Source organism: Carex rostrata, chromosome 5 (genome assembly GCF_964058835.1).
Source record: "Carex rostrata chromosome 5, lpCarRost1.2, whole genome shotgun sequence".
NCBI classification, from domain to species: Eukaryota; Viridiplantae; Streptophyta; class Magnoliopsida; order Poales; family Cyperaceae; genus Carex; species Carex rostrata.
The window spans coordinates 11421835-11441533 of record NC_135922.1 but is presented as its reverse complement, the minus strand read 5'-3'; the positions used below and the strand labels follow the sequence as shown (position 1 = coordinate 11441533).

The 19699-nt window shown below is 32.9% G+C and overlaps 3 protein-coding genes across 3 annotated transcripts; 2 read left to right on the top strand and 1 right to left on the bottom strand.

Annotated features, from left to right (window-relative positions):
- Positions 1–602: 602 nt before the first annotated feature.
- On the top strand, positions 603–2416 carry LOC144554668 (Thioesterase superfamily protein). Its single transcript, XM_078302982.1, has 3 exons — positions 603–938; positions 1580–1723; positions 2085–2416. Exons 1-3 carry the CDS (start codon positions 750–752, stop codon positions 2223–2225), a joined length of 474 nt encoding a protein of 157 aa, XP_078159108.1. The 5' UTR covers positions 603–749; the 3' UTR covers positions 2226–2416.
- Positions 2417–11011: 8595 nt separating this feature from the next.
- On the bottom strand, positions 11012–14547 carry LOC144553925 (uncharacterized). Its single transcript, XM_078302100.1, has 2 exons — positions 14388–14547; positions 11012–14234 (listed from the first exon to the last, which is right to left on the bottom strand). The coding sequence occupies exon 2, from the start codon at positions 14042–14044 to the stop codon at positions 12281–12283; it is 1764 nt and encodes a 587-aa protein (XP_078158226.1). The 5' UTR covers positions 14045–14234; positions 14388–14547; the 3' UTR covers positions 11012–12280.
- Positions 14548–18145: 3598 nt separating this feature from the next.
- LOC144554302 (protein DMP3-like) lies at positions 18146–19431 on the top strand. The gene is made up of 2 exons (XM_078302626.1): positions 18146–18642; positions 19087–19431. The coding sequence occupies exons 1-2, from the start codon at positions 18240–18242 to the stop codon at positions 19353–19355; spliced, it is 672 nt and encodes a 223-aa protein (XP_078158752.1). The 5' UTR covers positions 18146–18239; the 3' UTR covers positions 19356–19431.
- The last annotated feature ends 268 nt before the right edge of the window (positions 19432–19699 follow it).

Here is a 19699-nt window from a genome sequence, read left to right as displayed (position 1 = left end):
ATATATGCTCATTTTTCATATAGTGAAAGAAACCGTCCCACTCGGTATAAACAAAATCCTAATGTCATTATTATTTTTTTTGTATCTCGATGATGTCTTAATTTTTTAAACTTTAATGATTTAAAATTTAAAACTCACAATGTCAAAATAAAACCAATAATATATATTATTTTTCTCTATACATATGTAAAAAATCATAATAGTTGATTTGTATTGATTAGTATCCAGAGCTTTAAGAAAATACACCGACGTAGATAAAATTATAGAAGTTAATTTTTCAACTTATTATTTTATATCAAATTATAATCGAACAGTGATCATTTTTATATATATAGAGAAAATATTATCTCATCATTTTTTGTATCTCCATGATGTCTTAATTTATTAAGCTTTAATAACTTAAAATTTAAATATCACAATGTCAAATAAAACCAATGATCTATATCATTTTCAACTTATTGTTTTATATAAAATTAAAATTAAAAATTAAAAAAAAAATTATGTGTATATAGAGAATATTTATTATTATTAAAAAAATTAAAAAGTGGAGGTGAAAAAAAATATGAAAGCTCTTAAAATATATATGTGCTCTTATTTCAAATAGTCATGAAACCATCCGAGTCAACACAACAAAATCCAAAATATTATATTATTACTAGGATTCCCATTTGACTGGAGAAGAGCACAGAGAAAAACCATCACTTGGACACACTTTCTCTCCAGTTGGTGCACCGATCAGAGAGAACGATATGACGGCGACGGCGACGGCGACGGCGCAGAGGATGCTGGAGGATGCGGCGTCGGAGACGCTCCCGACGCCGGAGCTGGACGCGATCCCGTCGAGATTCTACGATGCCTTCGTATTGCGAGGCCTCAAGGTGGTGGTCGCGGAGCCGCGCCACCTCCTCTGCTCCTTCTCCGTACCTCCTCGCCTCCTCGTACGATTTTTTCCCTCTTTGATCTCCAAATTTCAATCAGTCTATAAATTACTGACAAGTGACTAATTTGAAGATTTCGGCGTCCTAGTTTGATTCATGCATTTATATAAAAATTGGATCACGATCTTGGAATTAGTTTATCAAACCTAATCAAGCCCTTTGGTACAAAATTCCAACTAAACACAATTGACACAAAAAAAATCGAGGTGAATATGAGTCTGTATCCTCTGAGATATCTCAAATTTACAGTTTATCTAAAGCCGGACCAATTTTTTTTCGGGTGCCTATTAGGAATGCACGGGAGATGGGACCAGTATTATTGTGCTTTGAGATTCGTGCATAAATAATTTGAACTATCCGGATTTCACACAGATCAACTCAAACTTTGAGATATCTCAGGGGATGCGAATTCGGTGAATATGGCATTTGAGGGTACTTTGCTTGGAGAATATTTATCAAATCTTCTACTTTCGGCGATACAGAGCAGTAGAGAGTTACTGTACCAGTATAGTGGTACCAGCCCTATTCACTATGTACCAACATTTAGATGCTGTCTATTTTGCAAACTTCAAAAATATAAAAAAAAAAAAGAAAAAAAAAAGACCTTTGTTTTCACTCTGAGTTGTGCTTTTTATGTTCAGAACACTGGTAAATTCATGCATGGAGGTGCAACAGCATCTCTGGTAGATTTGGTGGGATCTGCTGTGTTTTACACAGCTGGAGCGAAGACTAGAGGGGCCCCACTTGAGATGAGCATTGCGTATTTGGATGCTGCCTTTGCTGATGTATTTTCGACTCTCTTTTTTTTTATTTTACATACATGACCCTATGGTCTTTGAAATTATTTTATGTGCAATTTATATGCACATAAGCACTGCACTTATTTCTCTTTGAAATATGCTTTGCTTCTGTATCAAGATGTTACTGGGTATCTGTATCAGAGGTGATATCTCTTTTTCAGTTTCTTAAATCTCTTTTTAAGTCTAGCAAATAGGAAACAATAACAATTTTTTACTGGATAGTAAGTAGCTGGTATTTTAGACCAGGTTCATTCAAACTGTACCAGTCCTAGCACTGCCTAGGAGCACTACTGGTACAAGCATTGATTAATTTGTGTATTTTTTTTTTTTTTTTTTTTGTATTTAGGAAGAAATAGACATTGAAGCAAAGGTCTTGCGTACTGGCAAAGCAGTAGGGGTTGCTACAGTTGAGCTGAGAAAGAAGAATGGTAAGATAATAGCTCATGCTCGGTACACAAAATATCTTGCATCTCCAAGCAAATTATAGTGATTTTTTTGTACATTTTTCCTCTTTTTCATGGTATTATTCAATTTGACTCATTATTAATAAGAGAAGTATGGATGCACATGAATTACAGGCCTAATAATTAAAGTATATGTATTTTGAAGATATGTGAAACTTCATGAAATAAGGGTTGTTGTGAACTAATTGTGCTTTGTTAGTGCTTATTGTATAATATTTATGTAACATTTTTTTTTTTTTTTGACTTGCTCTTTCCTTTGTGCTAATTTTTTCAATATGTGCTGCCAACAAAGTGAGCAAAAAGTATCCAAAATAAAATTATTAGCTTTGGTTGCAGGAGCATGTTCATATCAATCATTTTTCTAAGAATTTTGGATTGTATAATGGAGTATCTGAATCATTAAATCATATTTCTAAGAATTTAAGATTGTATAATGGAGTATTTGGATTTCCATTAATTATTGTCCATCTCAAACTCTATAATCTCAACTTTACTTCAGCAAGAATTTTACATGGCTGGAATTGTAATTTGGCTAAAAGTATGGATACTTGAATTACAAGTGGCAGGTTATTTTGGAAATATAATAAAGAAAACTAAGGAGAAATGATTATGTTTGTTTATACTAATGAGAAGAAAGACTGACAAAAGGTCGAGAAAAATGGATATTTATTGTTAAGGAAATAAATCTGCTGTTATTCGCAAGGAATAACAAGAAACTGTTATTCCGATCTCAATCGTTCAAACTTTTCCATATGCAAATCTCAAATAAGTTTTTCATGCACAAATCTTAATGAGAACCAACGGTTGAGAATAACAAATATATAAAAATTTCCGTTAGTTAAACATTCCTTGACAAAGTTACAAATAAAGAAAAATGTTCCCTTGACCAATTTTCCTTTTAATATATTATGGAGCATATATATCTTCATAAAAAGCATAATGAAGTAACGAGCACAAAAAGTTCCTTGATCTTAAATGTACGCAAGCTTCCTACTTTTCCTTTCTATCAGAGCATCTTTTACAATTGATGCAAGTTACAAGTATGCTTTTCATAGTTCCAAACAAGTACCAAAACAAACAATTCATTATTTTCAAGCCTTGCTAAGGGCATAATTAACCCATTTTACATTTACAATATAAGAATTATTCCTTTTTATTTACTGTGCTTGCATGCATGCACCATTACATATTATTCCCAAGCTTATTTTATGTATTCTCTACAATCACACAGAAATAAAAAACTTCTGTATATATGTATTCATCACCTCCAAAAAAAAAAAAAAAGTATAAAGGATCATAATCTCACCAAATCCTATGTATATTACTAGCACTACAAGCAGTATTGATTAAAATTTAGAACCCTCTGTACTAGTGCTTCCTCTTGGAACTGGTACCATTTTGCCTTCTTCCACGAGCAACAAACCATTTCTTTAACATCCCTAGCATTTCAACCAAATTTGGCTTCCTTCCATGCGCCGCATGCACTCTTTTCAAAGTATGAATCCTCGACATTTTCTCATTTTTCACCATCGAATCGAACCCGAGTACAACCCCGATTGACCTTCGTCTTGACATCTTTTTGTCACCCTCAAAATTTGAATTGATAAATGCCTCCAAATTGTTGAATTGTTCCCACAAACTGTCCATCCTCTCCTCTTCATCGGAACCATCGTCAAAAATACACAATTTCGGATCGATTGTGCCGTATTCACTCAATGCCGGCGAACCCGGCGCAAAATTCTCCTTCTTGGTCAAGTTGTTAGAAGAGAGAATGACTCCGTCAGCCGAAGAAAAGCTTCGCCGAAAATGCGTTGCGGTTTCTGGAGAAGAAAGAAACCATAGTGAGGTGGCAGGGAAGAAAATTGGATCATTTTGGGGCTCTTTTGGAGCAATGGAGGGAAAACTAAACTCTTCCATTGCTAATTGATTTTGTCTTGTTATATTGTTCCCTATGAGGTTGGTTACATTGTGCTATATAATGATACAATGATGAGAAGGGGAGTTGACTGTAGTGTAAGGTGGTAAGCTTACAAAATGGTTAATTGCCTAATTGGTTAGGCGCTATCTCCGAGTTTGCTTTTATGTGGCAAGGTGTATGGTGCCACTTTTGATGGCATGTTGATGCTTGAGTAGAATTAGTGAAGAAAAAATGTGACGTGACGTGAGGTGAGGTGTTTTAAACGTCGTGATTTGATCACGTTACATTACATTACAATTTATTTTTCAGGTAACACGATGGGACATTACTAAAATGATGAAAGAGAATCATATATGAAAAGTTGCAAAATAAATTTAAATAAAAAAACAATATAGAAAAAACTTTAGTAACGAGATATTGACCAGATCTGTTTTCATGATATGACGTGATGTGTCTTTTTTTTTATTGAAGGGAAACACATCAAGCAAATGGACACGTCACGCAACACATAAATCACGTCACATTATCGGCAAGTGTGACGTGATGTACTGTATAGTGACAAAATTGATAACAGCGTGGCTAATTTTCTTCAATAACTGTAATTGAAGCTGCAACCTAATTAGATATCATAAACAAAAACCAAATTGATCATAATGTAACAGTTAATATGATTTTGAATATGAGAGAAAGATTTAGTAATATATGTCAAAGATCAAATAATGAGTTTTGTCAAATAAAAAAAATATTATATATGAATGATTTCTTGCATGATATTAGTTATAAAAATGAATTAAATATGACTGAGCTAACTTAAACTCAACCAAATGTATGCTAAAAGCAAAAAAATACAGCACCTAATATGGTAGTTGCCACAGAGGATCCTTATATCTCAAGTATTTGAAGCAGCCAAAACGATTGGTACATATGGTGGTTGAGACATCTTATTTGATACCGGGTTTAGCGGCCGGATTGGATTGCCGATGTAAATTTGAAACAAATATTAGATAAACTCTAGATCTATAGTGGCCTAATTTTTTTTGACAATTTGGATTGAAAGTGACTCATGTCTCATGATAAATAAATAAAATTTTAAAGTGACTGACATCACCCTATGGAAAATATCTTGTGGTTGAAAACATTATTTTAATTTAAATTTACATATTAAAAAAAAAAAAACACAAAACTCGTTCGTTTATAAAAATGGGTCATAATATAAACATTTAAATCTGAATTTATAAAAAAATTACTCAGAAGTTGTGCAGGATTACGTTTGAAAAGTAGCACTAAATTAACGAAAAGTATATGTAATTAGAGTAAATTTGAGTGCTTACAGAAAAAAGAAAAGAAAAAAGAAAACACTTAACTTCTTAGCAGATAATATGAAATAGACTATGCAATATTTCGTATGGCTGGCTGAAAATCAACAATTACAGATGTCTAACACGAAAATCTACATAGAGGTTTCCGCAGCCAATCTCAGGAAATGGACGAAACTATAATATGCGAGGTTGTCCCTGTTGAATTCGCATCCTCTGATATATCTCATATTTTGCGTGACTTTTCTGAAAATATCAACCGTTGCAATACGTTCTGCGCGAATCTCAAAACTCAAATAATACTGGCCCCCTACGTCACCCCCGAATAGACACCGTACACGTAGGTCACGCAAAACATGAGATATCTCAGAGGATACGCACTCGTAGCTGTTTCCCTTTCTCGATGCGCATTGTTCCTCTGTGCATCATTTACCCATTAGACCATTAGCCCTCCTTGGCTTTCGACCCGCTACACGTTTATGTTTAAAATCTACGCCATGGGAAGTTTTAAATAACAAATTAAGAGAAATTGCAACTTGTATGAAACTTTGTGCAGGGGATTTTTTTGGTGAGATTAGTGCAAATTCTCATGGATACTCCTTTTATTAATTTAACAACGTGCAACACCGTCCAGCCAACTAAATACCATTTTTTATTAATAGAAAAAAAATATTAATAATGGAGTACGGTTTTGTGAACTTTCAAAAATATAAGAAGAACGGTATAGTTTATGACCTTCATGATATTGTAGTTGGACTTTATAAACTATAATGTTCAATTAATTCAATCGCTAATGATTATTTAAACAAAAATAAAATGTACCTGGATGTTATGGTTTATAACATTCAATTACAGTGTTTATTTTTTCATAAAAACCAATCTCACAACAACAACAATTAGAACTAAAGAAGAAAAAAAAACACTGTATATTGCTGGAACTTATAAACTATACCGTTCAGCTACAAGGTCTTTTTTTTTATTAAGATGATAATTAATGATCAGATTAACTGGATGTTATGATTTATAACGTTCAACTATAATGTCCTGAATATTATAAACCATTATGTTCTTATTTTTTGAAATTTGACGGAAACGTAATTCGTTGTCGATATTTTTTTTTCTATTAATAAAAAAATTGGCCACAAAGAACTAGCATTTAGTGACACATGATATTTATGTAAGAGGTCATGAGTTCGAAACTTAGATGAAACATCCTTTGTTGTAACAACAAAAGTATTATATAGTTGGATAACTTGATCTCTAACTTTAGTGAGAAAAAAAAAATCGGCCATAAATAAGAGACTATAATCATCACATTAATTTACGTTGTTAGGCTTTGTTGATTAGTGGTTAGACTGATGCAACTAATTTTTAGATATTAGGTTAGGCCTAAAAAAAAACTAAATCAAGGGGCCCATTTTTTGAGAATCCAAGATTTAAAATTTCTGGGGAATTTGACTTTGCATGGAATCCTGTAATGACTTTGTTCCCAATTAAGACAAATGAGTACGTACTCCTGCGAGGCAGCGAGATGAGAAAAACAAGGTCAAATTGAACTTTTGTTTGTAATAGAAGTAAGATATATCAAACAAAATTAGTTTAATTTAATTATTATAACATGGGAGAATGTCATGTACAGGTCTATAATATCAATTGCCGATTTATAAAATGATTAATGCTGATTTATGTTGCAGGTGATTCTGCACAATTGTAGCAACTTGAATTATATTTTTGAATTCGAAATTAGATTGCGAGGGCATACTTAATGGGATAACGAGATTTTTTAAACTAAATTTGGAATTCCTGACTGATTGAGAACTGATTTTACTAAATATTTCCTTAAATTATTATTGTTGATTAAATATGTATGCATAATTTGATATGTTTGTATAAATTGATTCAATCTATTTGTACGGTTGTCATTATGATCAAATTAGTTCTAGGGAAATACATTGTTAACTAATTAGTTATTGAGTTTTGTAACTGGTTTTTGTTTTATTTGTTTTTTGTTTTTGTGTATGACATAATTTGAGGAACCAAATCATAGATGCGAAAGTGGCGTTTCATGGTCGCACTGTAAAAGGTCCGTAAATAAGCCCAATAATAGGGTTTGTTTAGGCCGGAATATGGTCTACAACTAGGGTGGTGTTCTTAAGTTCATCAAACTCCTTGGTGAACTCAAGTCTAAAACACTTTAAATTAGCTTTAAATGATGAATTTGAACCGTTGAAACCTGCCTACCTTACGAGTGATACATCTTGTAAAAAAAAATTAATTTTGCATAGAATCAAAAGATCAAAAAACGTTCAAAAAATAAATTCATTAAAATTAATTTATGAAAGAGTGAGTCTATGGTACTATGCATATTACGATTTGGTCCGTGCTATGGCTCAATATTCGAGTTTTCAAAATCCTAATGGTCGATCCGAACCGTTCATCTTGTTCTCCATATTAATATGTGTTTGGAGACCAAATTTTATATTTTTTGAAATTTTTTTACTATTTTTTTAGATTTATTGAATATCACTGTTTTTGGATGGTCCAGAATTTTCAGATCAAGTGATTTTCTAAATATCTAAAAAAATAGTAAAAAAATTTCAAAAAATGTAAAATTTGGTCTCCAAACACATATTAATATGGAGAACAAGATGAACGGTTCAGATCGACCATTAGAATTTTGAAAACTCGAATATTGAGCCGTAGCACGGACCAACCCGTGATATGCATAGTACCATAGACTCACTCATTTATGAAATTTCTAATTTTGATTGCTCGACTTTATACTAAATTAATTTGAATGTTTAAAATTTTCACATGCAAACACATCACTCGTAAGATAGGTGGGTTTGAACGGTTCGAATTCGTCATTTAAAGTTAATTTGACGGGTTTTAAACTTGAGTTCACCGAAAAAATTAGTGAACTTAAGAACACCCTAGCTCTACTCTTGTAAATATAATATATATGGTCTATTGGGAGTGAGTCTATGGTACTATGCATATTACGATTTGGCACCGTGCTACGGCTCTATATTCGAGTTTTCAAATCCTAACGGTCGATCCGAACCGTTCATCTTGTTTTCCATATTAATATGTGTTTGGAGACCAAATTTTACATATTTTGAAATTTTTTTACTATTTTTTTAGATTTATTGAAAATCACTGTTTTTGGATGGTCCAGAATTTTCAGATCAAGTGATTTTCTAAATATCTAAAAAAATAGTAAACAAATTTCAAAAAATGTAAAATTTGGTCTCCAAACACATATTAATATGAAAAACAAGATGAATAGTTCGAATCGACCTTTAGGATTTGAAAACTCGAATATAGAGTCATAGCACGGTAACAACCCGTGATATGCATAGTACCATAGACTCACTCGTCTATTGGTCTTGTTTGGCCCAATATTATATATTCACCAGTGATTTTAGTAAAGCCTGCTTTAGCAATGAGATTTGATATATAAATTATGTTAGGCCCAAAGCACTTAGATGAAGATGGTGAAGGAATTCGTCTTAGATCTCAAGATTTCTTAAGATATCTCCAATCTCCATGAAACCTTTTCTTGTTCTTTTGTCAATCTCATACCTCTTTCCTTTATTGTGAACCCCTTTTTATTGTGGACAAGACGGAGGCACAATTTTAATCTATACATGAATTATGAATTGACTTTCTTTGCTTATCATTTATAACATAACAAATATGAAATGAAGCATCCGATACTTATAAATAGATTCAAAATTCTCCCTTTGATTACTCCCAATCGAGTGATAGGTCATGCTTAATTTTTTTGAAAAATAAGATAGGGGTCAAGCCTGTGACTTGTATAAACCCTGATACATATGTTAAAAAAATAGGATAGATTAACATAAATATTCAACAAGTGGTAACATATATAAGATAGGGATCAGCTTGTATTACAATCAGGATTAGTTTTTTCCACTAACCTTGTATTGTCAGCAATATTTTGCAGAACACAAGGTATTAGTATGATTTTCAGCTTTACATGTCAAAATTTCAAACTAATATGTATAATTACCCATTTCCTGAGAAGAAATGAAATCAACTACATAAAATCTTGGTCACCTTCATCTAAAATCAGCTCGTCAGCCCTACATCTTTACAAAGAACAAAAATTAGGATACTTTAGTAAAAGCATGATTCCGGAAACTTACTGTTAAATTAGGAATGATTATGTACAAAAGTTCAGATCTGACCTAAACTGAAATGGATTAGAATTTAGTCCAAACCTGTGTCAACCAAGTCAGAACAACACTGATCCGCAAATGCTCCTCCTGCAATGAAATCAAATTAAAATTTTAATGTGATTACAATACCTCACACGAAATTGAAAAGATAGTCAAACAAAAAGATCAGAAAAGCTAATCCAAACCATAACAAAAGAAAAAAAAGGGTTAATTTTTTGTATACCCCTGCAGACTTTTATAATTTCTTATATACCCCTTAACACTTCAATTTATCTAATTTATCCCTTAACTAAGACTCTTTCTTTTTTACCCATTGCACAGTAACTTTGAAAATAACTATTTGAAAATAACTATAGTTAAATCTCTAGTTAAAATAATAAAAGACAAAAGTACCCTTTTCTATTTTATTCTATTTTTTTTTTTTTTTGAAGGTTGACCTCTCCTCTCCCGTGCTCTCTTGTTACCTCCAACAAAATTCGGTCTTGTATCTCTGGAAACTCAAATTGTGTTTTTCATTTAAAAGAGGCATGGAGCGGAGAGTTGCCGCAACAATGACAATAGTAATGATAACTCTTGTACAACACCTGTTATTACATCCTAACATTAGCAGGTTACTTTGAGTTCCCTACAGATATGAAAGTGCACTAAATACTACTCTAAATCCATACAAGAAGAAAACATTCCTACTACAAAACTACTGATATAAAACCTAAAATTTCGCCTTTATGTATGCGAGAAGAGCCGCCATATTGCAGAGAATAATTGACTGAGTATGTTATTATCTTCATTTCTTAGTTTAAATGAGATAGCATTTGCATTATAATTATAAAATGAAGTAAAATTGTAACTTTTGGGTGCAATTTACTGATATCAAAAGTCAAGATTTGCTACTTTTTAGTTAGTTTTCTGTTGCATGGAGCATCTAATTCTTTTTTTCCTTTTTTAAAATAATGTATAATGATTCTTCGTTGCTGGTTTCTGACTTTGTAATTTTGTTTCTTGATATCAAAATAACTTTGTAATTTTGCATGGAGCATCTAATTCTGGTTACTGATATCAAAAGATAAAGACGTGATTGTTAGAGAGAAAAAAAATAATTCGCTATGAAGTAAATAAGTGTTAATAATTATAGCCTTCGTACATCTGAAAAGGCTCCCAAAATAAGCAATTACGTCAGTCAGGTAGCTACAGGCATGAAGAAAAGAAAAGAAAAAATGAATATTTAATCAGGAATTAAGTAAAATTTTCTCATATGCTTATCTGAGATATTGTTCACAATTAACTAAAATTTTCTCATATGCACTACCTGATAATGGTAGCTTACATATTTACATTACATACTGCTGAGAATTTCCAGACAAGACCCAGAGAGTACTGGTACAAGTATAGATAGCAAGTTATTAACCAATAATCTGTACCAAGAAATATTGGCTGCTACACATACCGTACCAGCTAGTAATAATCATGAAAATAGTGGCATGATTCTGCTTTTGAAAATTAAGCAGGAGATTGACTTCAATTATGACAAAAGCTACTGGGATGGTTTGTAAAATAATCTAATCGGGTGGAAATCCAGATTTTGTAAATTGTTGGTACTTAAATTTATGTATCAAGAAGTATTGGCTGGTACTTCAGTTGACGGGGGAAAACATATATACAGATATAACCTTGCAAAATAATTTCCTGATTTGAAGACGTACAAATGTTTTGATCTGCTCTCTTCTATGTAGTTTTCTGTAGTTATATTACATGGAAATGATAAAGGCATAATGGGAAACAAATAAATTAGACAATATTCTATTGTGAATAATTAACTCTGTGGTTAAATAGAAAAAGAAGATGAGAGTTAAGGGATATATTAGATATAACAAAGAGTAGAGGGGTAAATAGAAAACTCAAGAAGTTTTGAAGGGTATATAGAAAATTAACTCAAGAAAAAAAAGATCCTGCACTTTGATTTTTAAGTAATTACAAGAATGTATCTATTCAGTTTTCTGCCAATATGCATGACAACTTTTGGAAAAAAACAAAATGAAGTCATGCAGAGTGGAGGTACAGGACTACGTAGAAATTAGTATTAAAGAATATTTCCTTGGAGATTCTCTGCACAAGGAAGAAATGTTTTTGAAATCAGATTTCTCTTCTTTCAGATAACAACTGTTAATCTGAGTTAATTGAAACTGATCCAGTACTTATAATCCCAAACCCATGTCAGAACTGAATATTTCCTGCGAGATTCTCTGCACTGAGTTCAAAGACTATTTTTTTTAGATGAATGTTTTCCTGAGGAAATTTCTTTTAACTATTTGAACCAAAAAGGTCAATTATTCACCAAAGTTTTATATTGCAAACATTACCTGAGTTTTGCCTTTATATATCATCATGATAAAGCTCTGTAAATCATCCACTTGATGTACGAGACATACCAGTGACCCCATATATTGTTCCTCAATATGCAAAATTTAAGCATGAAGAATAGTGATTCAAACAAAAGAAAAAATACCAATTTGCCATGAGCACTGCATATGATTCATATCAGCCTCAACCTTAAGGTTAAATACTTCTTTTCTGACTGTGCTCCCTTTGCTATGGTTGGGATTTCCAAAGCCATGCAATGTAGGAGATACTCTGCCTTCTCATCAATTTCTCCTTGTTTGCACAGTGCATCTGAGAGCATTGTAAGTTACAACATCTGGTTCAAGGCCTTTGGAAATCATGCACTGCAGCATCTGCTCAGCCTTGTCTAGTAGCCCTTTTTTACGCAGCCCATCAATGAGAATGGTATAGGTAAAGATATCAGGTAGAACCCCTTTAGAAACCATGAAATCAAGGAGTTCCTCTGCCTTCTCAATTTCTCCTTTCTTGCATAGCATATTCATGAGAGCATTGAAAGTCACAACATCTGGTTCAAGGCCTTTGGAAATCATGCACTCCACCATCTGGTTTGCCTTGTCCAGTAGCTCTTTCTTGCACAGCCCATCAATGAGAATGTTATAGCTCACAATATTAGGTTGAACCCCTTTAGAAACCATGTAATCCAGGAGTTCCTCAGCCTTCTCAATTTCTCCTTTCTTGCATAGCATATCCATGAGAGCATTGAAAGTCACAACATTTGGTTCAAGGCCTTTGGAAATCATGCACTGCACCATCTGGTTTGCCTTGTCCAGTAGCCCTTTCTTGCACAGCCCAGCAATGAGAATGTTATAGGTCACGATATTAGGTTGAACCCCTTTAGAAACCATTAAATCCGGGAGTTCTTCTGCCTTTTCAATTTCTCCTTTCTTGCATAGCACGTCCATGAGAGCATTGTAAGTCACAACATTTGGTTCAAGGCCTTTGGTAATCATGCACTGCAGTATCTGTGTTGCCTTGTCTACTAGTCCTTTCTTGCACAAACCGTCTATGAGAGTGGTATAGGTCACAATATTAGGTTCAAGCCCTTCAGAAACCATGTAATCCAGGAGTTCCTCTGCCCTCCCAACTTCTCCTTGCTTGCACAGTGCATCCATGACAGCACTGTAAGTTACAACATTTGGTTCAAGGCCTTTGGAAATCATGCACTGCAGCATCTGTGTTGCCTTCTCTATCAGCCCTTTCTTGCACATCCCATCTATGAGAGTGGTATAGGTCACGACATCAGGTTGAAGCTCTATAGAAACCATGTAATCCAGGAGTTCCTCTGCCCTCCCAACTTCTCCTTGCTTGCACAGTGCATCCATGACAGCACTGTAAGTCACAACATCCGGTTCAAGGCCTTTGGAAATCATGCACTGCACCATCTGTGTTGCCTTGTCCAATAGCCCTTTCTTGCACAGCCCGTCAATGAAAATGTTATAGGTCACAACATCAGGTTGAAGCCCTTTAGAAACAATGTAATCTACCAGTTCCTCTGCCTTGTCAATTTGTCCCATCTTACAAAGCCCATTCATAAGAATGTTATAGGAGAAGAGATCAGGTATGCACCCGAGCTTAGGCATTTTATTGAGCACTATGGCTGCAACTTCATGGATCCTATTATCCTTACAAAGACCCTTCAGTAATGGATTGAACACACGTGCGTCAGTACCTGGTCCGACCTTAAGAAACCGTCCGAGTAAAACAAAAGCTAATCCGACCCGATCCACTCTGGTACAACAGTTGATCAAGATGCTATACGTGTAGCCATCAGGTGAGATATGTTTATTTAGGGTCAATCGGTTAAAGAGGGAAAATATAGTGGGGTAATAGTTGGTTATGTTCTTCATGCGAACTAGCGCCATGAAGAGATGGTTGAAAGGATAGATGGATGGCACCGGGTCACTGGTGGCCAGCAAGCGGTCAAACAGGCGACTTACTTCAGGGACAGTAAGGGTGCCCGATCTACAGCGCTCTCTTACAACCGATTCTAATTGGTGGGTCCCCATTGCCGAGGATTACACACTCAGTAGTATGGAAAATGCTTTTGGACTCTTAATTGATCTGATTCCCCAAAGCCTAGGGCTCGGGTGCAAATGTGAGCTAATTTGTGCTGATTTTGATTGACTTCTAATCAAGATATGGAAGGAAAAACGAATACCACGCTAATCTGAAGCACCGATCAGCACCGATCAGCACCTATCAACGAATACATAGCAAAGATTGCTCAAGAAATTAGATATTTTGAAAATATTTTGACAAGCTGAAATTAAAAATTGAAAAACGAACTCTTAGTTGAACTAAAATGGGGTCGAGAACATTCACAGAGAGAGAGAGAGTGTGGGACCATACCAGACGGAGAGGAGTGTTCCCAAGGAGCTTGGTTTCGATCAAGTTCCGTAAGTTGTCTTTTGCTTGTGTGCAACCTTCAATTGTTGAATTCGAGGTGAGGGAAACAAGAAAACTAAGGTTAGTCGCTCTTCGATCTAGGGTTTTAAGTGTTTTTCTAACACTGCAGTATGCTGCAAGGTAAGGACTAAGGAGAGAACTTTCGAGCTCAGTTGAAGCACAAAGGAAAAGGGGTTGACTAGAGGAATTCATATCACCCGAGTTCCTCAATTTTGAGTTTATATCTGGACCGTCCGATCTGCATTAGTAGTCCAGGGCTCCAGGCTCAGATTGAATTGGGTCTGATGATCGTACGGTCCAGATCTGAACTCAAAATTTGAGTTACTTCTGAGGATTCTGTCTCCTAATTCCTTAAGGAGAGTGTCCGTCTCAATATCTTCTTCTGATTCAATATATAAATACTCAATTATTTTTAACGGTGATTTATTTGCTTCTGACATATAATTATAATAAATTAAAATAATTGATTGTGTGTTTTTTATATTAATCTAATTGATTTTCGAAGAAAATATTGCTATTATAATACTTAGTTATTTGTTTAATATTTTTTATTTTGTTTGATACTTCTATAGTTAGTGTTTGATAGTTACAACTATTTGTTTAAGTTTTAAATAAACCAAAAATAACAAGCTAAATGTTTAAAAATATAATTTTATTAAAAGTAATCCGTCCAACATTTATATGATTTTCGTATTTATTATCAGACACTTTAATATATGCAACTATATGTTGTAAAAGAAATTAGAAAATGTTAAAAGAAGTTAGTCAAATGTTTAAAAAAATATTTTTTAATTATTAGAAGTGACTCTTTCAATATTTTACAAGTACACAATCAAACAATATATTTTAATTATGTTAAAAGCATAAAACTAATTAACTACTTACCTTAACGTTTGGTTGAAAAAAAAATAGATTTTGTGGTCACCTTCTTTTGTCTTTATCTGAATAAATATGATAAAAAAACCATCATTAATTAGTATATTAAAATTTTATTTTTATTGGAAAAAAAATTCTTTGTCAGATGGAAATGAGAAAAACATTGTTATCCTGGTTTAAATTCATTTCAGTCTGTGTATATATCAATTTTGTGGTCATCTCTCTCTTTTTTTTCTCTTAGGAAGAGAAGATAATGTCTATATTTGCTCATCATTTTAATTATGAAAGATAAGTTGGATTTTTAACACTTACAAATTTATCTAAAAATTGCCCATTTAAAATTTTAAAATAGTAAAAACAAAATAGTGTGTCCAAAGTTTAAAATAGTCAATTTTTTCATTAACATTATAATATTCAATATTCCCAAAAAATCTTAACATTTTATCCAATACTTATTTTTATTTATTTAACACTTTATTAATTACTTCTAATGACAGGTATATTTTTTTGTTACTGCCTCGAGTTTGTCTCTCTCTTCCTCCTTGGAATCAATATCCTCTACATTAACTCAAATCGTAAGTTTAGAATATTGACTATTTGATAATAATTTAGGTCAATCCGGTTAACACGCTGTAATGCACAGGCTCCGTTACAATTTGTGTCAATACAAATCAAATAATCATAATTTATTCTACAATACACATAATATGAACTCCCGCCCAACCTCAGGGAAGAGAGAGGAGGCAAGAGACGGAGGGTATGAGAGACAAAATCGAGACAACAACTAAATCGTGGGAGAGTTCGAAATTAGAAGTATATATGTTCATTTAACTTTGCAAAATAAAAATAAAATAAAATGTTATTTAAGTTTTTGTTGGTATATTGAATATTATAATGTTTTAATGAGAGAATTAATTAGCTATATTAAAAAATTCATGTGAACACACGAAATCTCTCCTTTTAACCAACTTGTAATGATTGAATACAAGTGATATGTATGCTGCATTGCTTTGGAAATTGGAACTGTTAGATTCCAATTAGACAAGCAACATTCTTCATTATGATAGGTACTGTTCTTCATTATGCTTGCACTTATATCATTATGTTGAACATTTGTTTTGGTTTTGGGCTCTGGAATTGGTTAGCCGTTGTATTTGCAATCTCAATACAAGATGTGATGGTGCGGTATCCCACCTTTTGTCTAAATTAAAAAAATAATCATGCTAAATTATGAAACTAATTAATAATGGTGATTGTGATTTTTAATGTTAATGTACGACCTAATGGTGGTTATGATTAAAATCATGTTAACCTGTTTAGTTTAATTTTTTTTTGTGTGTTATTAATAAAAAATTGGCAATTTTCATAGGCAGGAAACTTCGAGATCAATTCAAATTGATTAATTTTTTTAAAAAAAATGAAGCATTTTGTAATTATGTCTCACCTTGTCACATGTAGCATGTGAATTATTAAAAAAAGAAAAATGTGTAGCAGGTACATTGCAAAATAAACATAAATTTTAGAAATCACAAAATGACATGTAGAAACTGTTGGGAAAATTGAGTGCGTTTATGAAATCAGCTACCAAAAATTAAACATGTGATGGACACCGCGTTTTAAGCCTTAGTTTATTTCTTATTGCTTAAATTATGGAAACACAGAATATTTATTTGGTCTACATTAATGGCAAATTAGGCCAGATCAGCATTTCTTCTGTAACTAACTAAGCTATGAGATAAGAAACTATATAACTTCACGCCTTGCACTACTTCTAATATACCCGAATTATTAATTCAGATTATCAAACTCTTCTTAAAAGATCCGATAACCCAATAACCCAACATCATAATATTTTGGATAACTCATATTGATGCATACCGCACTTAATTTCTTGATCATTAGTGTTTAGATATTAGATTTCTAAAGAAATGGTCAAATGGAATTAAATTATTAGCTTATTGATTACTAATTGACCTAGCTATAATTTTATAGTGGTTTTATGAATTTGATTATTGTATTTTTAACCGACCCGGTCATGTATTTTGAGCAATATAGGCCTAAGCAATATTAATGCCCCACACGCAAGTCAAATTCTGTTTAATTTTGCTTTAATGGATTTATGCCTATATGCCCATGAGAACATCAAATTTGTACAAGAGCCTTATATCTGAAATTCGGAATTCCAACGGAATAACTTATTTTAATTTTTAATGTAATATCACATTTAATTTATATTAGAATTAAATTAACAAAAGACAACACTTGAACACCTGAAACGCATTTTCATGAAACTAAAGAGACATATCTAGAATATAATACGAGTTGGGTTACGATGTTTTAGGAATTAAATATGTTGTTTTATTTTCCGTTTATATCTCTATTTATGAAGTTTGAATAGTCGATGGAACTTCTCAACATGATTTTTGTATTGACATATTTTTTGAAAATTTATTACTTTTTTTTTTGCATTATTTGAAAATCACTGTATTTTTTTTAATAAAAAATTGTGATTTTTAAAAATTCTAAAAGAATAATAATTTTTTTTTTCAAAAAATCTAAAATTTTAATTTGAAGATCATGTTGAAAAATTCAAATCAACTATATTAAATTTTGAAAATAAAAATATGAATAAAAAATTAAACAACCTTTTTACCTCTCAAAATATGATAGTCCAATTCATATCATATTACTAACAATAGAGGCACGTATTAAACATGTTTCCGATTAAAATTGTAAAAGGTTGGCCTTGAGATATATTACAAGCAATATCTTCCTATATATAACAACCCCTTTTTATATTATAATCTCCCTATAACAACTGCTTGAACTAGTTGATATCTAACGTGCAAAATTCTCTAAAAGTCTCAACAAAAAGTTTCCAAAGCTCTCAACAAAAGAAAAAAAAAAGGAAATTCAACAATGGCTTCATCATCCTCTTCTTCTCTAATCCAAAGGCCTCAAGCAACCCCAACATCCCCAAAAACAGAAACCGAGGAAACCATACCAGCACCGAAACCCAAACCGACAAACCAGAGCGCGCCACCTCAGACATTATCGCAACAACTTCTGACGAGCACGGCCAACCTGGCCAATCTCCTCCCCACCGGGACCCTCCTTGCCTTTCAGCTGTTAACGCCTGTCTTCACCCACAACGGCTCCTGTGATCATGTCACCTATCAACTGACACGTGGCCTTCTCGCCTTGCTAGCATGTTCTTGTTTCCTTGCATCGTTGACCGACAGCTGGCGGTCTCCCCAGGATGGCCAGGTTTATTACGGGCTTGCCACGAGAGGTGGCATGTGGCTATTCAACTACTCCGCTGGTTAGTTTTCAGCTCATTTTGCTTTCTGAAATTAAATTATCTAATTTGTGTTGATTTAATTAATTTTGTGTTCATTGGTACTGTGTTGCTGTGTTGGTCCTTTCTATGTTAATTAGAAGGCATTCTTAAGAAACTATTGTTCATATCTCTTATGCATAAATATATTAGTTTTTGATTTCATAATTTTATAATAAATGGAAATTTTAGAGGACCTTAATTTGTAAGATGTGTAATTTCAATTAAATTTAAATCTTTTAAGTTACCAACTGGTGTATGGTTTCTGAATAATTCACTAATTTAGGAGCACATGTATTGATCAAAATAAGAAGCTTCACAAAATCATAACCCTTTCGATGTATTTTTTTTTTTTTTTTGGTTCTTCCTTTCGATGTATCATGTATCAACATATCAATCAAATACATAATTCCAGTTTCTTTTTCGCAGATTATCCTCCTACCGATCTATCGAAGTACAAACTGAAGTTCATCGATCTGATCCATGCCGTACTCTCTGTGCTGGTGTTCGGTGCAGTTGCTCTCAGGGACAAGAATGTAATTTCATGTTTCTACCCAAACCCAGGGCAAGAGACCCAAGAGGTATTAGACATTATACCATTGAGCATTGGGGTGTTATGTAGTTTGCTTTTTGTTGTTTTTCCTACAAGAAGACATGGAATTGGATATCCTGTGACCAATTCATCCCAAAAATTATAGCTGAGTGTTTAATTTGTCAATTTGCAATATTGTAAGAGAATATTTTCTAGTATTTAATCTCTTTTCTTTGATTGTTTCCCCTTATGTTTATTTAGTTTCTTGTAAGTATCAATTTGATCAAGTTGAATTGTGTTTAGGATCAATTTTCATCATTTATTAAGGTTGTAATAAAGGGTCTTCATTTCTTGGAGGAATGTTTTATTTGTTAAACATGGCGTTTGAGCTTTGACTGGGCCTTGTCAAAGGCCCATTATAAGATGAAACATAATTTGGGTTACAGATATATGATCCAGATATCCTTTCAGGCCCAATTTAATTGTGACGCGTAAAATTTGTCCAGTACC